General features: G+C 42.4%; 1 protein-coding gene across 8 annotated transcripts; it reads right to left on the bottom strand.

The window, feature by feature from the left end:
• Positions 1-3,710: 3,710 nt before the first annotated feature.
• LOC149301806 (Golgi phosphoprotein 3-like) lies at positions 3,711-19,561 on the bottom strand. Of its 8 annotated transcripts, none has more exons than XM_089482915.1 (7): positions 19,240-19,533; positions 16,371-16,479; positions 16,201-16,227; positions 13,807-14,005; positions 7,916-8,047; positions 7,707-7,821; positions 3,711-6,551 (listed from the first exon to the last, which is right to left on the bottom strand). In XM_089482915.1, the coding sequence occupies exons 1-7, from the start codon at positions 19,331-19,333 to the stop codon at positions 6,124-6,126; spliced, it is 1,104 nt and encodes a 367-aa protein (XP_089339041.1). In that variant the 5' UTR covers positions 19,334-19,533; the 3' UTR covers positions 3,711-6,123. The 8 variants fall into 8 exon arrangements, with proteins under 8 accessions (XP_089339041.1, XP_089339048.1, XP_089339046.1 ...); XM_089482922.1 differs by lacking the exon at positions 19,240-19,533 and adding an exon at positions 19,543-19,561 and having other exon boundaries at positions 3,713-6,551; XM_089482920.1 differs by lacking the exon at positions 19,240-19,533 and adding an exon at positions 16,723-16,741 and having other exon boundaries at positions 3,713-6,551.
• Between the last annotated feature and the right edge of the window lie 27 nt (positions 19,562-19,588).

Here is a 19,588-nt window from a genome sequence, read left to right as displayed (position 1 = left end):
GCAACTTGAACATGGTCATGCCACAAGAGGAACTAGCATCCTTGCAGATAGGGTTGCTTTTCAGCCGCAAAGGTGGGAATTGCGAGATCTCCAGTTGTGGCTGGACTTTTTAAAAGGAGGTTTCTTTGTCTAGAGAGTTTGGGTGCAGAAATAATACTGTTTGACACCCACCTTAAGCGCTATGGCTCCATCCTTTCAGATCCTGAGATTTGCAGTTTTGCAGGGTCTTCAGCCCTCTCTGCCAAAGTGTGTTGGTGCCTCACCGAACTACAAATCCTAGGATTTTTTCAGGTGGGCAATGGAAGTTAAAGTGGTGGCGAACTGCATTATTTCTATAGCATAAATGCAACTAATAAGGATGCTCATTTAGGTTTTAATATACCAGTAGGCAGAGAAGGAACGAAGCAAGATTTGTGCTCCTAAAGTTGCATCCACACTGAAGAAATAATCCAGTTTGACACCACTTTTAACTGCCATGGCTCCCTGGTATGGATTTCTTGGAACTGTAATTTGTTCTGGCACTAGAGCAATCTGACAGAGAAGGCACAGAACTACATTTCCCAGAACTCTATGGCATGGAGCCATGACAGTTAAAGGGGTGGTCAAACTGGATCATTTCTGCAGTGTGGATGTGGCCAAAATGAAGAAGGTTAGCTATCTATATCTGCAAACCTAAAATCCTGCTCCCAAAGGGAAGCAAAACATTGTTAGCCATATTAAATGCAATGCAGATACCATGCAAGGAAAAATAGGATATTGAAAAGAAATTACCTTTCGACCCTCTGAAGGCCTGAACAAATCCCCGATGCTTAGGTCTAAACTTTGGAAAGGCGTGACGTTGCCGCAACCATCTCTGCCTCTTTTCCACGGCTTGCCACCTTCACAATATGCCCAAGGGGCACAAAAGTCACCCAATTTGAACCCGTGCCAGGCCTGGATCCACTGCCTCCTCCTTCCTTTGTCCCCGTTGCGTATTCCTGCTGTACCGAATTTGTCGAAATCGCCGAAAAGTTTTAAAAAATAAGAAAGAAACTTCTACCTCACTTTGTCTCTTGCACCAAAAAAGAAAAGATACCAAAGATGATTCTTTTTTTTGTTGTTGTTTGTTTCGTTTTGCAAAGGAAAAACGTCCTTTTTGTGCGTCTGTGTGGGTGTGCATGACGTGGTTTGAGGATGCGTGGGTGGGTGGATGTGTCCGTCGTAATATATCTATATTTCTATATATTTTTTGCATGGCTTCTCAAAAGTACTCTGTTTGTGTCCGAACCCCTCAGCTTGCTCTGGGCAGAGAGAGGACCACGGCTTTCTCGCTTTGGCGGAAGGCCTGACATCTTAAACTGGCCCCCAAAAACAAAACAACACATCCCCCTTACCTTTCTTTCCTCGCTCTTTCCTTACACATCGCGTTCCATGTGGATGATACTCATACAATGCACTTTAGTGGTTACAGCACAGGGTTAGGAGTAGGGATGTCGTTCTTCTTCGCTATTTGAACGCTCAAAGGAAGGAACAAGTCGTTTTAGCCACTTCGTTCTCGCTGTGTTCAAAAACAGCACAGTTTGCAAAATATATTTCAGACTAAGTATATTTCAAAACATTAGAAAAAGATAAGGTTGGGTGGCGGTGGTGAAATCCTGCTTTAAAACATGAGCAGCCCTTGAGAACGATGGGAGACTACGGCTTTGAGAAAGTGTGTAATTCCTTCACCCAGATTTTAAAATGTGCCACCTTGCAAGATTTAAACTCCGAATGGAAGGAGTCTGCTTACTCCCAGTTGAGAAGTTCAGCTTCTGGAACTGTTTCCAGTGGCAGAATTGATGTTTCGATGCAGGCGTTAACCATGTGTTAATGTACGATTTTGGGCCCCCAGATATTAAAAATCCTCTCTCCCTCCCAATCTCAAAAAGGAATTAACTATTTGCCTGTTCAGAAAGTCAAAACTGGTGACATCCTGAGATATGCCACAGAGGATCTCAACAAACATCCTGTGTTGAGAAAAACCACATTTATAAGGGCAAAGATCATGTGTGTTTCTTAACTCCAAATCCATGAAAATGACATTTTTATGGCTCTAACTAGGTTGGTTTTATGACACTGACGATCCCTACAAAGATCATTTTAGATCCACATGGTATCCCTCTCATCTTATAATTGCACAAAGGTCTGGCAGGGATCTTTCACTGACCTGCAACATCCCTCTTTCCTGCTGCGCTCTGTCTAGCGAGACACAGAATTCGACAAACACAAGGCGCATACTTGTATGATAGGCCATCACAATAAAAACTGCCCTGAAGGTGTGGCAAAGAGGGACAGGTAACAGGTAGCTTTAGGAGAACAAGTTTCCAAAGCCGGGAAACCTTTTCAGTTCAACTCATGTTACACAGTTATAGCACTATGATTCCACTTTAAGTGCCATGGTTGCATCCATCCTGGTATGTGTAAGTTTTGTGTGGTACTTAGAACGTACTGCAAATCTCAGGATTGAACAGGATATTGCCATGGTCAATTCAAGTACAATCATAATAGAAGTAGAAAGCTCCTGCATGGCAGGGGTTGGACTGGATGGCCTTGTGGTCTCTTCCAACTCTATGATTCTGATATAATGCTAAACAGGTTGAGTCTCTCTGATCCAGAATGCCAAAATCCAAAATATCCCAGAATCCAAATTTGTCCACAAGAGTGACTGAAATAGTGACACCTTTGCTTGCTGTTGGTTCAAGTGTACACAAACTTTTGTTTCCTCCGCAAACTGTTAAAAATATTGTGTATAAAATTACCTTCCATACAGGAAACATAAATCAATTTCATATTTAGATTTGGGTATCTCATTACAGTCGGTCCTCCGCATTTGCAGCTTTGACTTTTGCAGATTTGAGTATTCACGGATTCGGTTAATATGTTCTCTCTAGGAATCTCTATGCCCTACGGCGCAACTCTGCCAGAAGTTGACCACAAAGTCATGCTGGAAGACCTAGAGATTCCTACAGGGAAGATGTCTCTAGGCATTTGCCCGTCATCCAGTGCAATTCTATGGCCATGCTAAATCCAAAACACTTCTGGTCCAAAGCATTTTGGATAAGGGAGACTCAACCTGTAACTGTGTGGTGTGAAAGGGTCCCAGGTTGCCTGCAGAGACAGAAAACATGGAAAAGCATCCATGTCAATACCAACATCAGTAATTTAGGTGCAATTCCATGGTTTTGGGTTTGAATTCTACTAGTAGCTCCCATTTGATCAGATCCATGACATCAACTGTTGAACTGCGAGTCAACACTTATATAAATCCCATTCATTCAGTACATCTACTCTAGCTGCAGACTCCCAGTAGGATTGGTATTTGACCTTCATATACTTTACACTTACAGGGGAAACATAGATACTAATGCTAGTACCATCAGCTCTCCTTATCCTCCGATCTTTTATCCACAGATTCAAGCATCCATGGCTTGAAAATATTTAAAAAACGTATAAAAATTCCAAATAGCAAGCTTGATTTATTTAAGGGGCACCATTTTACCATCCATTGTATTTAATAGGACCTGAGCATCTGCAGATTTTGATATCCACAGGGGATCCTGGCACCAAACCCCAGCGGATGCCAAGGGCCCCACTGTATAATGAAGTAAGTTAAATATCACCACATTACTTAGCTTACTTGCTAATTAGTTTACTTGCTGTTCACTGCTATGATCTTTGGAATAGCGGTATATAAATAAAACAAATTATTAAAAACAAATTATTAAACAAGTAAATGGTAGCAGCTCTGAAATTTCAGTGGGACAAGGAACAGGAGAAATAAGTCAAATCAACTCTCTCCAAACCTGATTCTTCCAAGTCAGACAATGGCTCCCGTGAAGTATTCCTTCCTTGCATTTCCTCCGCTATGACTACAGTGTAAAAGTCTCCACTCATCCATCATTCTTTTAAACGTTTTAAATACGGGCAGCATGCATTTGGAAAACACCTTTCCCGAGGCCGAAGGGCTTTTAAAAGTTGCATTAAAATATCCTGAATAAAAAGACACACAGTGACATTAAAGAGAAAAGAAAGAAAGCCAACAATTGCCTCCCTTCACTTGGAGAAAAAGTGTATTTTTTAAAGCAAGATTCAAGACAGTGCCGCGAATGGGTTTGCGTTGTTTAAAACAGACAATTGCACCTTTGTCTTTGAAAGTAGGTTGACAGGCAAAGACAAATAGGCAAAATATGAACTCTAAAATAAATGCTAACATCTCCCATCATCCTTTCCTTCCTTCCGTCCTCTTGCCCCTGACCAGCGTAAGCTGAGTAGTGTGGTCATGTTTTTAATCAAAGCAGTGCATTACTATATATTAATAAATTGAATGCTTCTTCTTTGTTTGTTGACTGTGCTATAACTTTAAAAGAAAAGGGAGAGAGAGAAAACCAAAGTCCTTTTTCCCCCCTTTTTGCCTGTAAAAGAAAATGAAAAAAAAAAAAAAAGCTGTACATTTTATACCAAAGGTTTTCTTGTCTTTTCTTTTTTTCCTTCTCGGATACCTCATCCTGTACCTGTTTGTGGTGAAATGTTATTCACAAAAAGTAAACGTCCTTAACTGAAACGCACGTCTTTCCTTTTCATGGGGATAGGGAAGGGAGGCGGAAAGGAGGCTGTGTGGGTCAGGGTATGGGTTTCTGGTATAAAAATTGCATTCAAGTAACATTTGGGTTGTGTTTGCATTGCAGAAACAATCCAGGTTGGCACCACTTCAACTGCCATGGCTCAATGCACCAGAGCTCTCCGATAGAAACGGCTAAATCTCTCGCAAGACTATGATTTCCAGAATTCCACAGCACAGAGCCAAGGCAGTTAAAGTGTTGTCAAATGGGATTATTTCTGCAGTGAGGATGCAGCCTTGGTAAGGTATCCATTTGGAGTGTCAAATCTCTAAAGTGGTTCCCAAACTTTGGTCCTCCAGATGTTTTGGACTTCAGCTGAAGTCCAAAATGCTTTGGCTAAAAAGAAAGCCAGTGCATGGCATACGTTATTCCATGATCCAGCCATCCCAAAGTCTCAGCTTCCCTGACATAAAACATTTCTGGACCTCGCGGCTGAGATTTTTACGTTCAAAAATGATGTTTTGGGCAATGCCCCGAGAAGCCCAAGAGAGGATCGGATTAACTTTCCAACGGCTGAGATGGGCAGAATGCCTCAACCCTTGTCTCTTCCATGTTAAAATAAACAGAAAAAACATATACAAACGTGGAAATTACACAACTCCACCCAGAATTTAGCTACTGTCAGAGCAGTTAGGTTTGGAACCAGATGTTTGCCAGTTGCACTTTGGTTCCATGAAAAAGAATGTGAACAGCTAAACCTCACTGTCATCAATGTGAATTAAGCCCAATTAAATCTGGATCCAACCCTCAAGCTTTGGTTAGTAGAGGTACTTTGGTTAGTACACAGTACATAGTACCATCGATGCGTATTCTCTTTTCACTGTAAATTATCTGTGAATCAAGAAGGGAGGAGAACCCCCTGAACTCAAAGGAAAAACACACAGGAGATTGCATAGAGATTTGTGTTGTAATGGTATTTCCAAACAAACTCAAGGAGAACAGCACAGGGGGAAAAAATCCAGAGGAATTTGGATCAAGAAGAAGCAAGACAGAGCAAAACTGAGGTCAGACGTCTGATAAAAAACCCCCAAAAAAACAATACAACAGAACACACACTGCAATTCAGTCCTTCCTAAAACATACCACAAAAAAAAAAGGAGATCTGAAATTAAAAAAGAGAGAGAGATATAAAGTGAGGTGGTTCAATTCATTTTCTAACCTTCATTTTAACTTGGGATGTATGATTAACAAAAGAACAAAGAAAAGAGGGGCATCAGAGAAGGGAGAAAGAGACGCACAAATCTTCTTCGCTCAATTCTTGCAATCTAACAGGTCCCCAAATCCAAAGAAGAGGTGGTGAACATATAGGTTTTCCTATAACAGAATGCTGCCCACGGTGCCCCACAGCTCCGGCTGGGCATGACAACAGAAAGTCGCCCATGCCCGCTCTTAAAGGGCATAGGAAGAATCCACAGAGTGGAAGGTTCAATCCTAGAGAGAAAGGGGTGAAACCCACTCAGAACAAACTCTCTCCGCTGGGGAGGGTTTAGGATTTGTTGAAAGCCGCCAGGACGGCCCAGATCATCTCAGTGCCGCCCGCCTTGGCAGCCTCCACCTCAGGGTCCCTCTCCAGCAGGTCCTTGGACCGATTGATGGCCACGTCGTATTGCTCGTCGACCAGGCTGGCAAAGATATTCTCCAAGACGTCAGAGGCGTGGGCCAGCACCAGCAGCGCTAAGGTCCTCCTGTCCATGCGGTGGGGGTCATTGACCCACCTGTCCAGGACGCTCTCCTGGAGCTTCTTCACCAAGCGCTGTTTCTCTGTGGTGTTGGTGACCGGGTGGGTGGTCATGTCGAAGAGGAGGAAGTTCTGCTTCTCGGTGGTCAGGATGCCCTTCTCCACCAAGTTCTTGGCGATCCGCTCGCGGACGTTGCGGAGCTGATATTGCAACTTGAAGGGGTTCCAGGTCTCACCTAAGAGAGAACCCAGTAGACAAAATATTACTCCCAGACTTGGAGCTTGCATCCCCATCCATAAGTGTCCACAGGTAGCTTCACAGGCAGGGAATGTAACAGTAAGAACAAAAACTCCCTGGCCAATCTTGTAATGCTGCTTCTTTCTCCTGTTTTCTCTAGAGCTAACAAAGCCTCTGACTAAGAAGCTCATTTTTAGAAAGTCTTTTTATGCCCCCTCCATAGCCCACCTTTCCTTTCTTATCCTCTGTCTAGCTGGTATTGGCAGCACTGCTATTTGGAAGGAGGGTGGAGGCAAGCTGGAGAAAAACAAACTTTCAGTGTTGGGTTGAAGCAGTGTTAGTGCATAAACAATGCAATAAAGCTTGAGTTGGGGAAGAAATGGATTCTGCTCAAGGCAATCCCAGTGTAGCTGAGTGTGCCTGCCTACTACAGGCAAGAGAAACAGCAGCTACTTCCACAAGTCCTTACTAAGCATGAGTGAATATCCAAACAGAGAGAAAAGGGGGTCACTGTCTCACCAGCCCCCACCAGAATGTTAAAGAACTATAGATTTATAGGTTTGGCTACAGAAATGGAAACGCTAAAAAACAGGTGAGGGGAGTAATCGCTGGATGCATTTTAGAAGGACTTTTCAAATGGTCTTTAGAAGATTCAAAATGTTTTTGTCTACTAATGGAAGATTTCCCTGACCGAGTTGTTAGTTTTGAAAACATATATATATATTAACATATGTTTCATCAAACTTCTTATTCAGAACAGCGTTATGAATAAAAAGTTTGCTAAAAGATGAACTGTTCTTCTTTTCTGCAGTGTATGAACCAATGCCTGTCTTTTCCATGATATTTCTAAATTTTATGTTAAAAAAAGATCATGTCCAGGAAAGAACTGTTTTTGTTAACGGAGATATACCTAGTACAGAGGAAACTACAACTGGTACTTCCATCACTGCAAGGTAGGAAGAAGCAATGGGACATGGGTTCAGAAATCAACAGCCAGGGAAGGCACACAAAAGAGCAACCAGTTAAGTTCTCGTTTTTGAATTTTGCATCAGTGGAAACTTCTAATCCCTTTTTAAAAGCAGTTGTGGAAGGACCTTGTTGCAGTAATCCTATTATGGGGCTGAGAGCCAAATACTGATGTTCCCTCCCTCACCTGTGAGCAGCTCAATCCAAGTCTGCACTGTCTCAGCAGGTTCGGTGGCTTTGAGGTGGCGGAGCGTCTCATCCAAGAGCACGTCTCCCGTTGGGGCGTCTGACTTTAGAAGCACCTAGAAGACAAAGAAAGAGGAAGATAAGGCCAACAATGCTGCTTTTGACCAACGCACAGAGGTTGTAGAGAGACCAAGAGGCAGGCGATCTCACCTTCCGATCCAGCAGCCTTTTTTTCCTCATGGTTTGAGGCTCCAGCTGTATCCTTCCTCGCATGGCCAACTCAATGAGAATGCCACCGCGCAGCCCTGAAGAGATACAGTCATTCCAGAAAGATGTGTAGCCCTGAGAAGACAAAGGACAAGCATCAGTAAAGGTCACCTACATATGTCCCCACAACAGTCCTCCTCCAAAGCAAACATGTCCTCCTTTTTCTTACCTTCCAAGTAACCTGTTCTTACACAGCAATGGCTCTTACTGCCTCATATATCTATCAATCCCCTGACTTTATTGTTTGATTTAACTTGCATCAACAGGTGTATTCAATTGGTTATGGCAAACATGGTAAAGAAACCTCTATCATGCCCTTCCCTTTGGGTCAGAATGCTGCGGATCAAAAGTAAGAGAGAGCTACTGGGTTCATGTCCTCCTTGCACCATCCAACTGGCCATAGCGAGAAATAAGATGCTGGATAAGACAGCTCTTTGTCCATCTAGCAAGGCTCTTCTTAATATCTAGCTGAGCAAGGGTTTCCTGAGACAGGCAAGGTGCATAATGCAAATGGAGGAGTGAAGAGGCAACAGGGAGAAAACAAACCAACAAACCAACACTGTGTTGCTTAAATTCTTCCCTGTTAGGGATTAACTTATGATAAAGCCAAGTTGAAGAACAACCCAGGCTCCTTTACACAAAAAGAAGAGAAGGTGGCAGGTCAACAGGAACAGCAGCTTGGCATCGGCAAACCATACCTCCTGTGCAAACACCAGGCCCACACTTCATGCGCTTCCTTGCCTTGACATCACTGGTTTCAACCAAAGGGGAAAAAGGGAGTCAGGAGCCTGTTTGCTCTGCAATGGATAGCTTATGCAAGGCACCTTTGCCTTGGCAAACATTTGACAACCAGCACTTGTTACTTCTCTACCTTCAAAAACAAACACACCTTACTTCCTCATGCTACAATACTGTAAAGGAAAGCTGGATAAGGGCCTTTTGGAGGAAAATCTGGAAGAAGGGAAAGTTCATTTGCTTATTTTTCTTTAAAAGGTCTTCTCAAGAAAAATAAGCAAGTGAACTTTGCCTTCTTCCTGAAGGATACTGAACACACACTGCAGTTATTTATTGTAACAACAAAACTCTTGGAATGAGTGGCTTTGAATTATAGCTGGTTCAGACAGAATCCTATACGTCTCAAAGAAACTTCTGTGGGTGCATAGAGAAAAGTTAAATACGTTTCACATCAGGGCCATATTTGCACTTGCAATAGCTGCAAATGTTCATCCTGGAACGAAAAGCACTGAACTAGCCCTTACTGTCAAGAAGTTTTCAGTACTTTATTCAGGGGGGATCCAGAACTGGAAACTTCCTAGTGTATTTTGTTGTTATGTGCCTCCAACCCATTATTTTGACTTACGCTGATGCTAAGGCAAACCTATCATGGGGTTTTCTTGGCAAGTTTTTCCAGAGGAAGTTTGTCTTTGCCTCCCTCTGAGGCTGAGAGAGTGTGACCTGCCCAGGTTTTCCATGGCTGAGCGAAGATTCAAACCCTGATCTCCGGAGTCATAGTCCAACGCTCAAACCACTACACCACACTGACACATTATATTATATTATATTACATTATCATTATATTATATTATATTATATTACATTATCATTATATTCAAATATTTCATTATATTGCTACATCACAAATTTGTAACAGCCAAATTGATACCGATATCATGGCTCTAACAGTCCAAAATTCCAAGCCTAAAAGCTGGAATCAAGATTTCACATAGCAATACCAAAACTTAAAGAGGATTTCTTTCAGGTATGAAGTCTAACATCAATATTTTGACATTCTAGGTGTACAGTATGAGTTCTTCCATCGGAGTGGTTTAGACTAGAACCGAATCCTCCCTCACCACCACCAACCCAAAGAAAATAAAGGAAAGGAAGGGAAGGAACAGTATCACACCCAAATCGTAAATCTACTTTTGCCCCTCACTAGGGCCTGACTATTTCAGCAAAGTGCCCCTTTGAGTATATATACTAAGGTCCATGTGTTAAGGACCATAGTTGTTTAACAGTAACTGGCAACTGCTAGGGATAATTTTGTGGGTTCTTCTCAGAAGATTCAGAAGTCCAACAAGTGCTGCAGCGTCCTCAGACTGTCGCTTCTTTCCTAGTCTATAAAGTTCACAAGAGAACTGTTTGAATAATATGTCACACCCTGGCAGAGAAAACCCAGTTGAAAAACCTGTCTGTGACCAACGACGGAACGGGAAAAACAAACCAGGATAATAGTCCCTGTATTGACAAGGGATCCAAACACACACAGGATTAGCAATCGGCCTCCAAATTTGGGGCTGATTTCCCCAATTTCTTCTCCAATTCTGCCTCTTACATGGATCAGGTATGTGTTTTAAAACAAATCCTCGCAACTGGATTGTAGTTACAATTTTAAGAAAATGAATATCATCCCCTGGACAAGTAATCCGCCCCAAAAGAATGAACCCCTCTTAGCGTGGCTTCCAGGAAAAGCCGGCACCCATTTCTCCAAGAGCCGAGTCAACAAAACCCGCCACAGGAAAGGCTTGTTTGGTGTGATCAAATGAAAAAGCTTCTGCCGTTACAGGAAAAGTCGGAAGTGGATGCCCCCGGGGAGAAAAGAGAGAGCGACGGAGCAGGTGCAGCCGGAGTTACATTGCCACAACTTAATTTAAAAGGTTCCCCCAAAGGACAAAGAGTTACTTACGTAATATACCAGGGATAACACTCTATCTAGAGCAAGTGCTGTCGGCTTGGCTTGGCAAGCAGTTTCAAATGCAAATCGCTCCTAGAGCGCAACCACAGGCTCTGTCCCCCCGCCAGCTTTGCTAGCTGAGAAACTACCAGGTGGAGATCTCCAGGATTGAAACCAGGAGCTTCTACTTGCAAGACATGTGCTCAGTCACCAAGATGTGCCTCCTCACCAAGGATGACTTACTATTAAAGGAAAACATGCTTTGTTGGGGGAGTTCAAACACAGAGGATGGGGCCAAGGCATAAGGCAGCAGTACAGAACCTGGAAGAACTAAAAACCAGGATGGGAAATCTATCAACTTTCAGAGACTGTCGAAGTACAATTCCAATAATCACTGGCCATAGACAACTCCACGTTCGCTAGTGTTAGGGGCACAGGACCCCTGTCAAAGTGGGAAAACTGCATATAAAGAATCACAATTTTTTTACTTTTATCTGAGAGAACCCCTCTCTAGGAATCTCTTGGTCCTCCAGAGCAAGTCTGTGGCCAACATCCGCCAAAATCTGACCACAGAATTGCACTGGAGGACCTACAAATACCTAGATAAGTGTGTTCTCTCTAGGACTCTCTAGGTTCTTCAGTATAGCATTTGGCAGAGGCTGACTGTAGTCACACTGGAGGACTTAGAAATTCCTAGAGGGAATATATGAATCAAATCCACAAATAATCAAATCTGCAAAAGTCAAAGCCACAAATGTGGAGAGTTGACTGTAAGCTGCTGGCTGGAGATGATGGCAAGTGGAGTTTAGATGGCCATGTGTTCTTCACACCCAATGTGATGTTCAGTGGGTTTTCACATTGCTATGTGTCTTCAAGTTGATTCTGATCTATGGCAATCCTCTCCTAGGGTTTTCTTGGCCAGATTTCTTCAGAGAAGGTTTGACATTGCCTTCCTCAGAGGCTGAGAGAGTGGGACTTGTCCAAGGTTACCTAGTGGGTTTCTATGGCTGAGTGGAGATTTGAATCATGGTCTCCAGAGTCCTAGGAAACATTCGAACCATTTCACCTTGATGAGAAGCTGTGGGCTTCCTTATGTCAGTGAGGATTCAAACTATGGTCTCTGGAAGTCCAACAAAACACGCAAATCAATGCTCTTGGGTTTTTACTCTAGTCCCTGGGGACTCAAGTGAGGCCATTTCTCTCACTACAGGTTTCATTTAACAGTTTCAATAGTGCTAGGACAGAAGATGGTTTTCGTAATGTCAACAGTCTAGCTGCGCTCAATGCCGTTCCTAAATCTCACCTTAATTTTGAGGCATAAGTAGGAATGAAGGAAGGGCAGGGTGCTTCCTTTAACTAATAAAGGACAAAAGCTTGGACATGTTTGTCTCACTGGAAATATTCTGCAAGATAGCCTAGCACAAAATGGCTAACCCAAGCTTCCAAGCAGGTTCCTACCTAGTTTCTGACACATATCTAGACAGGAAATTTAATGCAAAGAGAAGAGAATAAATGGGAAGAAAATGAGAAACTGAAGCGTGTCCAAAGGAGGGCGACTAAAATGGTGAAGGGTCTGGAAACCATGCCCTATGAGGAAAGACTTAGGGAGCTGGGAATGTTTAGCCTGGAGAAGAGAATGATATGATAGCCCTGTTTAAATATTTGAAGGGATGTCAAATTGAGGAGGGAGCAAGCTTGTTTTCTGCTGCTTCAGAGGCTAGGACCCAATGGAGCAATGGATGCAAGCTCCAGGAAAAGAGATTCCACCTCAACATTAGGAAGAACCTCCTGACAGTAAGGGCTGTTCGACAGTGGAAGACACTCCTTCCTCAGAGTGTAGTACAGTCTCCTTCTCTGGAGGTCTTTAAACAGAGGCTGGATGGCCATCTGTCAATGGGGCTGCTTGGATTGAGAGTTCCACCCTTCCATTAAACCTAAAGTCAGCCAGGTGAGTTATGACCGGGGCAGAAGACACCGCCATTAGAACTCAAATTTGTCACTGGGTTTGGTTCTGTGACTTTAAGACCCAGTAGAAATCAAGGTTCTTCCCCCAAGAAATGTTAACTGTAACACGAGAAGGCCAAGTCGCTGGCATTCCTGGCAGGGCTGTTGGGTAATTGGTGTTTTCATGAAGCGTGTCTGAGAATAGAGATTGTTTAGAGATTGTGTTGGGTATACTCTCGCTTAGTAACCCAAGGGACAGCAAAAACTGAAATGGTCTTGAATGCCGTTTTTAAAAAGTGGGACACGTTGAGTCTCCCTTATCCAAAATGTTTGGGACCAGAAGTATTTTAGATTTCAGAGTTTTTGGAATGTTTGCATACACATCATGAGATATCTTGGAGAAGAGGCCCAAGTCTAAACAAGGAATTCATTTATGTTTTGTATACACCTGATACCCAGAGCCTGAAGGTAATTTTACACACAATATTTGTAATCATTTTGTGCATGGAACAAAGTTTGTGTACACCGAACCATCAGAAAACAAAGGTCTCAGAGAGCCACATACACAATTCTGGAATATTTTGTAATTCTGGATAAGGGAGACTCAACCTGTACACAAACACAATGCATTGGTCTGCTTGTTCATAAGGATGACCTACCTGCTTCCTCAAAGGCAGGACAGAGAATTCTTCACCTGTAATACGTAGCCTGCGTCTGCACTGCAGAATTAACTGACACGGCTTTAACTGCCATGGCTGCACACAACGAAATTCTGGTAATTGTACTTTTGTGAGACATTTAGCCTCCTCGGTCACAGAGCTCTGGTGCCACAACAAACTCTAGCTCCTAGGATTCCATAACACGGAGCCATGGCAGTTAAAACGGAGCCAAACTGGATTGTTTCTGCAATGCGGTTGCAGCCCTCAATGTTCTTGCTGTAACTCACTGACATCCCCACAATTGGCAATGCTGGCTCAGGGGCTGAGGGGAGTTGCTATCCCCAAAAACTGTTGGAGGGTCATAAAGTTCCCACTCGGGCCAAAGAAGAATTTCAGCCAGCTGCCTTTTCCGGTCCACAATAACAGGCAACGTTCTACAACTGTGAAGTTATTGATACACGTGATCATAACCATCAACACTGTCACAACCTTCCATCCCAGAGAAAAGGAAAGATCTCAGGGGAAGAAACGAGAGGCACATCCCGTTCTTTCCGTACCTCCTTATCTTTCAGCCCCAGGAGCAGCACTTCCTCCATGAGGGTGAGACGGATATCTTTGGAGTCGCCAGAGTCTTCCTCGCCCGCACTCTTGTCCAGCACTGAGTCTTCATCCCCCTCCACCCGCTTGTCAGCATTCTTGCCAACGTCGGCCCGCCGCCCTCGGTGAATTAACGTGGTCATAGTCTCTCGGCTGCACCTAGGTTTTAAAAAGAAAACATTGGGCAAATGAACCTAGCCTGTCCAGTTCTGGGCACCACAATTCAAGAAGGATGTTGAGAAGCTGGAGCGTGTCCAGAGGAGGGTAACCGAAATGGTGAAGGGTCTGGAAACCATAAAGCCCTATGAGGAAAGACATAGGGAGCTGGGTATGTTTAGCCTGGAGAAGAGACGGTTAAGAGGGGACAAGATAGCTTTGCTCTGGTGCCACAACAAACTACCATTTCCAGAATGCCATAGCCTTGAGCCATGGCAGTTAAAGTAGCACCAAATTAGATTATTCCTGCAATGTGGATGTACCAGTTGACAGTCTCAAAGTGACTATAGGACTCCAAATGAATCTATGGCCTGTTACAGACTGCCAAAATAAAACTGCTTCGGGTCTCTTTGGGGATATGCTGTTTAAATGATGCATGCATCCTAAGAATCCGGAAGCTGCACCAAAGCTGCACTCCAGTGCTTAGGAATGGAGTGTGGTTTTGGCGCGACCTCCGGACTCTTAGGACCCATGCATCATTTAAATAGCACACCTCCAAAGAGACCCGAAGCAGCTTTATTCTGGCAGTCTGTAACAGGCCCATGATTCAGAAGATGAAGGAGAAAGAATGCAGACTCAACCATGGCCTCAAGGACCGGAGGAAAAGTAAAACCAGCTACAGGTATACTGCACTTAACAAAGCTGACATGTTCCTAGGCTTTACGTCTGCAGCAAAAAAGTTGGTACAAGAAACAGGAACAACAATGGAAGAATAAGCATCGGTTTCAAGACAGTTCAACATGTTTCAGCCAATGTTTTGTTCAAAACTAACAATATGTACCCATGAAATGAAACATCCAGGTCAGGGAAGCCTTGCAGAAGTAAATTAAAAAGACATTCTGAAACTTCCATCTTTCTTAGATGTATTTATTTAGTGCCAGCAGGGTACATGAGGATGTACACAATGTTACTTCCTAGAGACCACTTGAAAGCTTCTTCCAAAATGCATCCAGGAATTATTCTTGCTGCCACTGGTGAAAGCTTGTTCCTTATTATAAGGGATGGGTCCCCTATCTGAGGGTCTGAGAGCCCTTATAGGGTTGGCAAGTGTCCCTTATTATGAGGCATGTTCATTTGTGAGTTGGAAAGCTTGTTCCTTATTGTAAGGGTTGCCTCCTATTTGAGGACCAGAAAGCTTGTTCCTTATTATAAAGCAGTGTTCCCCAAATATTGGTGCTCCATCTGCTTTGGATTTCAACTCAAGCCCTAGCCATTTGGGACCACAATCAGGAACCCTGGGAGCTGAAGTCTAAAACATCTGGAAGAGCAATGTTTGGGAAACACTGTTATAAAGGATGACCCTTATCTGAGGGGTCCTCATAGGGCCAGAAAGTACAAAAGCCTTTATAGGGCTGGCAAATGTCCTTTTATGAGAAGGTGGCAATTCCCAAACGTTGGTGTTTTGGACTTCAGCTCCCAGAAGTCTTAGCCAGCATGACCAGAATTCAGGGAGATGAAGTCCAAAACATCTGGAGGACCAAAGTTTGGGAAACACAGCCATAAAGGATGTTCCTTGAGGGTCTGAGAGCCCTTATAGGGCTGGCAAGGGTCTTTTATTATAAGGGACGCTCCCTATTTGAGGCTTGGAAAGCCTTTCCTTTGACACAGACGGAATGTGGTGCCTTAAATGACTGTATTTTGGGCCCTTCGTTGGGCACTTTCAGCTTGGCAGAAAATATGGTTCAAGCACTTCTTGCAATACCCATTTTCCAGAGTGCCTCCTTTTCCAACTCATATTCAGGGTTTGCCCATATATATATATATATATATATATATATATATATATATATATATATGCTGTTTTGTTCCAGTATCTTCTTTCACAAGCAAGCTTTTCCTGGAGGTTAAAAATTGGGGATTTTCAGGGGGAGAGAAAGCTTTCCACCTTGAAAACCTTGTTGCATGCCAAGATGCAGTTTTGAAAAGGCACCGGTGCAAGAGAGAGGAAAGGAGGAGGACAAGGCCATTGCAAACGTGGCAACATTTTCAAAAATACATGAAATATTGTATTTTTGCCCCTTTTTTTGCAATTCTTCCAAATATGGACCTTGGCTTTCTTTATAATAAAATAAAGGTTTATGGATAACAGAGCCAAGAAGCTTAATCTTAACATTTTCTTATCCTTTCGATTCACCTACCATTGTAATCCAGATTGTCCTGAATTGCTGGATCAGGAAAATGAAGCAGAGAGAGAGAAAAACAAGAACAGCAGCAGCAAGCCATCTCTTAAATTCAAAGCAGAAGGAGGGGGCTTTATGCACAGAGGCCCCAATTTGAGCTGCATTGCATTCCCCTTTTGCAGACTCACCTGTAATGCCTTGCTTCTCCCCCTTTGCTGCTCAAGTCCCTCCTTTGCTTTTCTCTTTTCAGGGAAGATGGAGAGACCAAAGCAGAAGAAACTTTACTTCCTGGTTCATCTACAAAAAGGAAAAAGGAGGAAAAAATGAAAATATACTCCCCAAACACATCAAGCTTCCTGGTCTGTCTATGGGAAGCCTACCCTGGTGTCTCTTGCAAAGGGCCAATGGAAATGCACATTGCAAGGCAAGGCACCAATGGGATCCAGAGGGAGGCGGGTTGTGTTAAAACAGACAACCTTGCAAAAGGGAAAAAGAGGGGGGAGACACAGAAATTAATGAATTTACAAAGGGAGGACCCACTTTGCAAGGTTGACAGCCGAGGAAGCCAATGGGGATGGAGAGAGTGGGGCTCTTTCCTGGGAAGAGGGAGCAAAGAGGTTGTTGCAAAAAGAAAATGCAATATTTATACACACAATGCAACATCCTATGGAACAGGGCACAAAGAGACCAAATGCAGCAACTTATTCAACAGGGAGCAAAGAGGTTGATGCAAAAACAAAATGCAATATATATATATATATATATATATATACACACACAGAGACACAAATGCAGCATACTGTTGAACAGGAAACAAATAGACAAAAAGGCAACAACTTATTGAACAGGGAGCAAAGAGGTTGCTGCAAAAACAAAATTTATATATATATATATATATATATATATATATATATATATATTGTATATAGACACAAAATGCAACTACTTATTGAACAGGGAACAAATAGACAAAATGTAGCAACTTATTGAACAGGGAAGAAATCTATAGATCAATCTATCGATAGATGGATGGATTGCATTTTGTTTTCGCAAACATCTTTTTGTTCCCTGTTCAATAAATTGATGCACTTTGTATATTTGTTGCAGATTATATATGTGTGTGTGTATTGCATTTTGTTTTTGCAACAACCTATTTCTTTCCTGTTTAATACATTGATGTATTTTGTATATTTATATATAAATGTTGAAAGAAGATATAGAAGAAGAAGCTTATTATTATTTATTTATTTATTTATTTATTTTCCCTCCATTTTTGCCTTGCCTCAAGTACAATGTCACAAGGCAGGCTTAATCCGCAGTGCAAAAATAACGCAGTTTGACACCGCTTTTAACTTCTGTGGCTCCATGTTATGGAATCCTGGGATTTGAAGTTGTTGAGATATTTAGCAAAACTACAAATCCCAGGAGTCCATGATAGTTAAGGTGTTGTAAAACTGGATTATTTCTGCAGTACAGATGCAGCCATGGCCCTTTGGCTCTTGCCAGACTTTGTTCCTTTCACTTAATGAGGAAGAGAAGATGGAAGCTGAGGAGACTTTCTTTCTCCAAAATGGCAGCCATGTTGCTCTGAGGCAACAAGAAGGAAAAAGCAGACAGTTGACCATGTAGGGATATATATATATCTATACACACACATATAAATATGCATATCTATAGATAGATAGATAGATAGATAGATAGATAGATAGATAGATATGGTCTTGTGGAACCATATTAGTGTATTTCGAGACATTCTGCCCTTTGGAGAGCTTCAGTCATACATTAATGGCTGGAAGCCATTTTGTGTCTTTCTGAAGACAAGCCTAAATCTTGACTGCAATAAGATTTCCTCAGGCTTGAGCACCACACTGACAGAATTGTGGACCAAAAATAAGACCTAATAAATGTTTTCCTTACATCTTAACAAATATTACCACACAAAATTTACTCATGTTTTACTTTGCAGTCGGTTCCCCCCCTCGCCCCGGCTTCAATTTTGAGTTGAGATTGTGTAAAATGTATTACAATGAGTTGCCTTTATTCAAAATAGTTGGGACCAGGAGTATTTTTGGATTTTTAATTATTATTATTATTATTATTTTAATATTTGCATATATATATATATATATATATATATATCACAAGATATCTTCAGAGACAGTGACCCAGCGCTAAACCGTACATCCATCGATGTTTCATTTACAACTCACACAACTTGACGATAACTTTACACACACAATATTTTAAACAATTTTAATACATGAAACCAATTTTCTCTAGATTGGGCCCCTCAGAAAGCCAAGATTTTGGACTATTTTGGACTTAGAGATTCCATATAATAAGGGAGACTCAACCTATTCTGTACTTGGAGGAAACAAACTAAAGAAACTGAACCATTGAAAACCAGAGGAAAATGGAGTCCTATGAGGAAAAAATTGAAGGAATTGGGGTATAATTTAGACTGAGGTGGACAAACGGTTGTGTGTCACACAAAAGAGGAGAAAACGTTGTCCAATGTTGTCCTCCGTTGTTCCTGAGGAAACGACCAATATTTCCTCCGTTGTTCCTGAGGAAACGACTAATATTTGTGGCAACAGGGTAGATTTCGGTTGAACATTAGGAATAGGGTTGCCATAATTCTCTACTAAAAACCAGGACAAAATGTAGGGCAAAATTTAGACCAAAATGTAGGACAATTGTAGGATTAAAATTTAGCCCAAAATGTAGGACATTTAAGAAAAATGGAGGCGCTTAAATGTCCTACATTTTGGGCTAAATTTTATCCTACAATTCTCCTACATTTTGGTCTAAATTTTGTCCTGGTTTTTAGTAGAGAATTATGGCAACCTTAATTAGGAAGGGCTTTTTAGTGTTTTGACATTGGCACCAATTTCCAAGATGGTGGCGTGTGGGTTGGAGACGCCATACAAAGATGGCGGACATGAGACCCACTATGGATTCAAAATGGCAGGCGCGTGTTGTGTGGTGTTTTGTAGCCGCTTTGCCTGAGGGAGACGTGAAAAGACGTGTGGAGCCTAAGAGGACCACGCTGCTCACCGTCCTCGTGCGAGTTGTGCTTTTCCGCTTTGCACGAGGGAGGAGGAGGAGGGAAGCCAAACGCAGGAAGCCAAGCCAAGGGAGGGAAAGCCATTTTTTCCCTCAGGGAAATCTTCCCTTCCACTGGCTTTTTGAAATGGAGGTGCAAGGGAACTAAGCAACCCAACTGCCTGCCTAAAAAAGAATCCTCCTCCTTTTCATATTTCTGAAAGGAATTAAATGGGGTGAAGGACCACTGGTGTTATTCTTTCCTGGAAGACCCTGTCAATTAAGACAAGAACCAAAGTGTTCAACACCAGAAACCTCCATTTTGTGAAGGCTTTCCTTGATTCTCTTCAGTTCCTCAGCA

Source organism: Sceloporus occidentalis, unplaced genomic scaffold (assembly GCF_023333645.1).
Source record: "Sceloporus occidentalis isolate IW3139 unplaced genomic scaffold, rSceOcc1.0.p SCAF_20, whole genome shotgun sequence".
Taxonomy (NCBI): Eukaryota; Metazoa; Chordata; class Lepidosauria; order Squamata; family Phrynosomatidae; genus Sceloporus; species Sceloporus occidentalis.
The sequence above is the reverse complement of the archived record's forward strand: the minus strand, read 5'-3'. Positions and strand labels throughout refer to the sequence as shown.

Bases quoted from the DNA above. Each gene is read 5' to 3' on its own strand.
- LOC149301806 (XM_089482915.1), bottom strand. From the start codon at position 19,333: ATGGCTTTCCCTCCCTTGGCTTGGCTTCCTGCGTTTGGCTTCCCTCCT. The intron at 16,228-16,370 runs GTGAGTCTGCAA...TTCCTGATCCAG, and splicing joins GGAGAAGCAAGGCATTACAG to CAATTCAGGACAATCTGGAT. The intron at 6,552-7,706 runs GTGAGGGAGGGA...GTTCTCTCTTAG, and splicing joins TTGGATTGAGCTGCTCACAG to GTGAGACCTGGAACCCCTTC.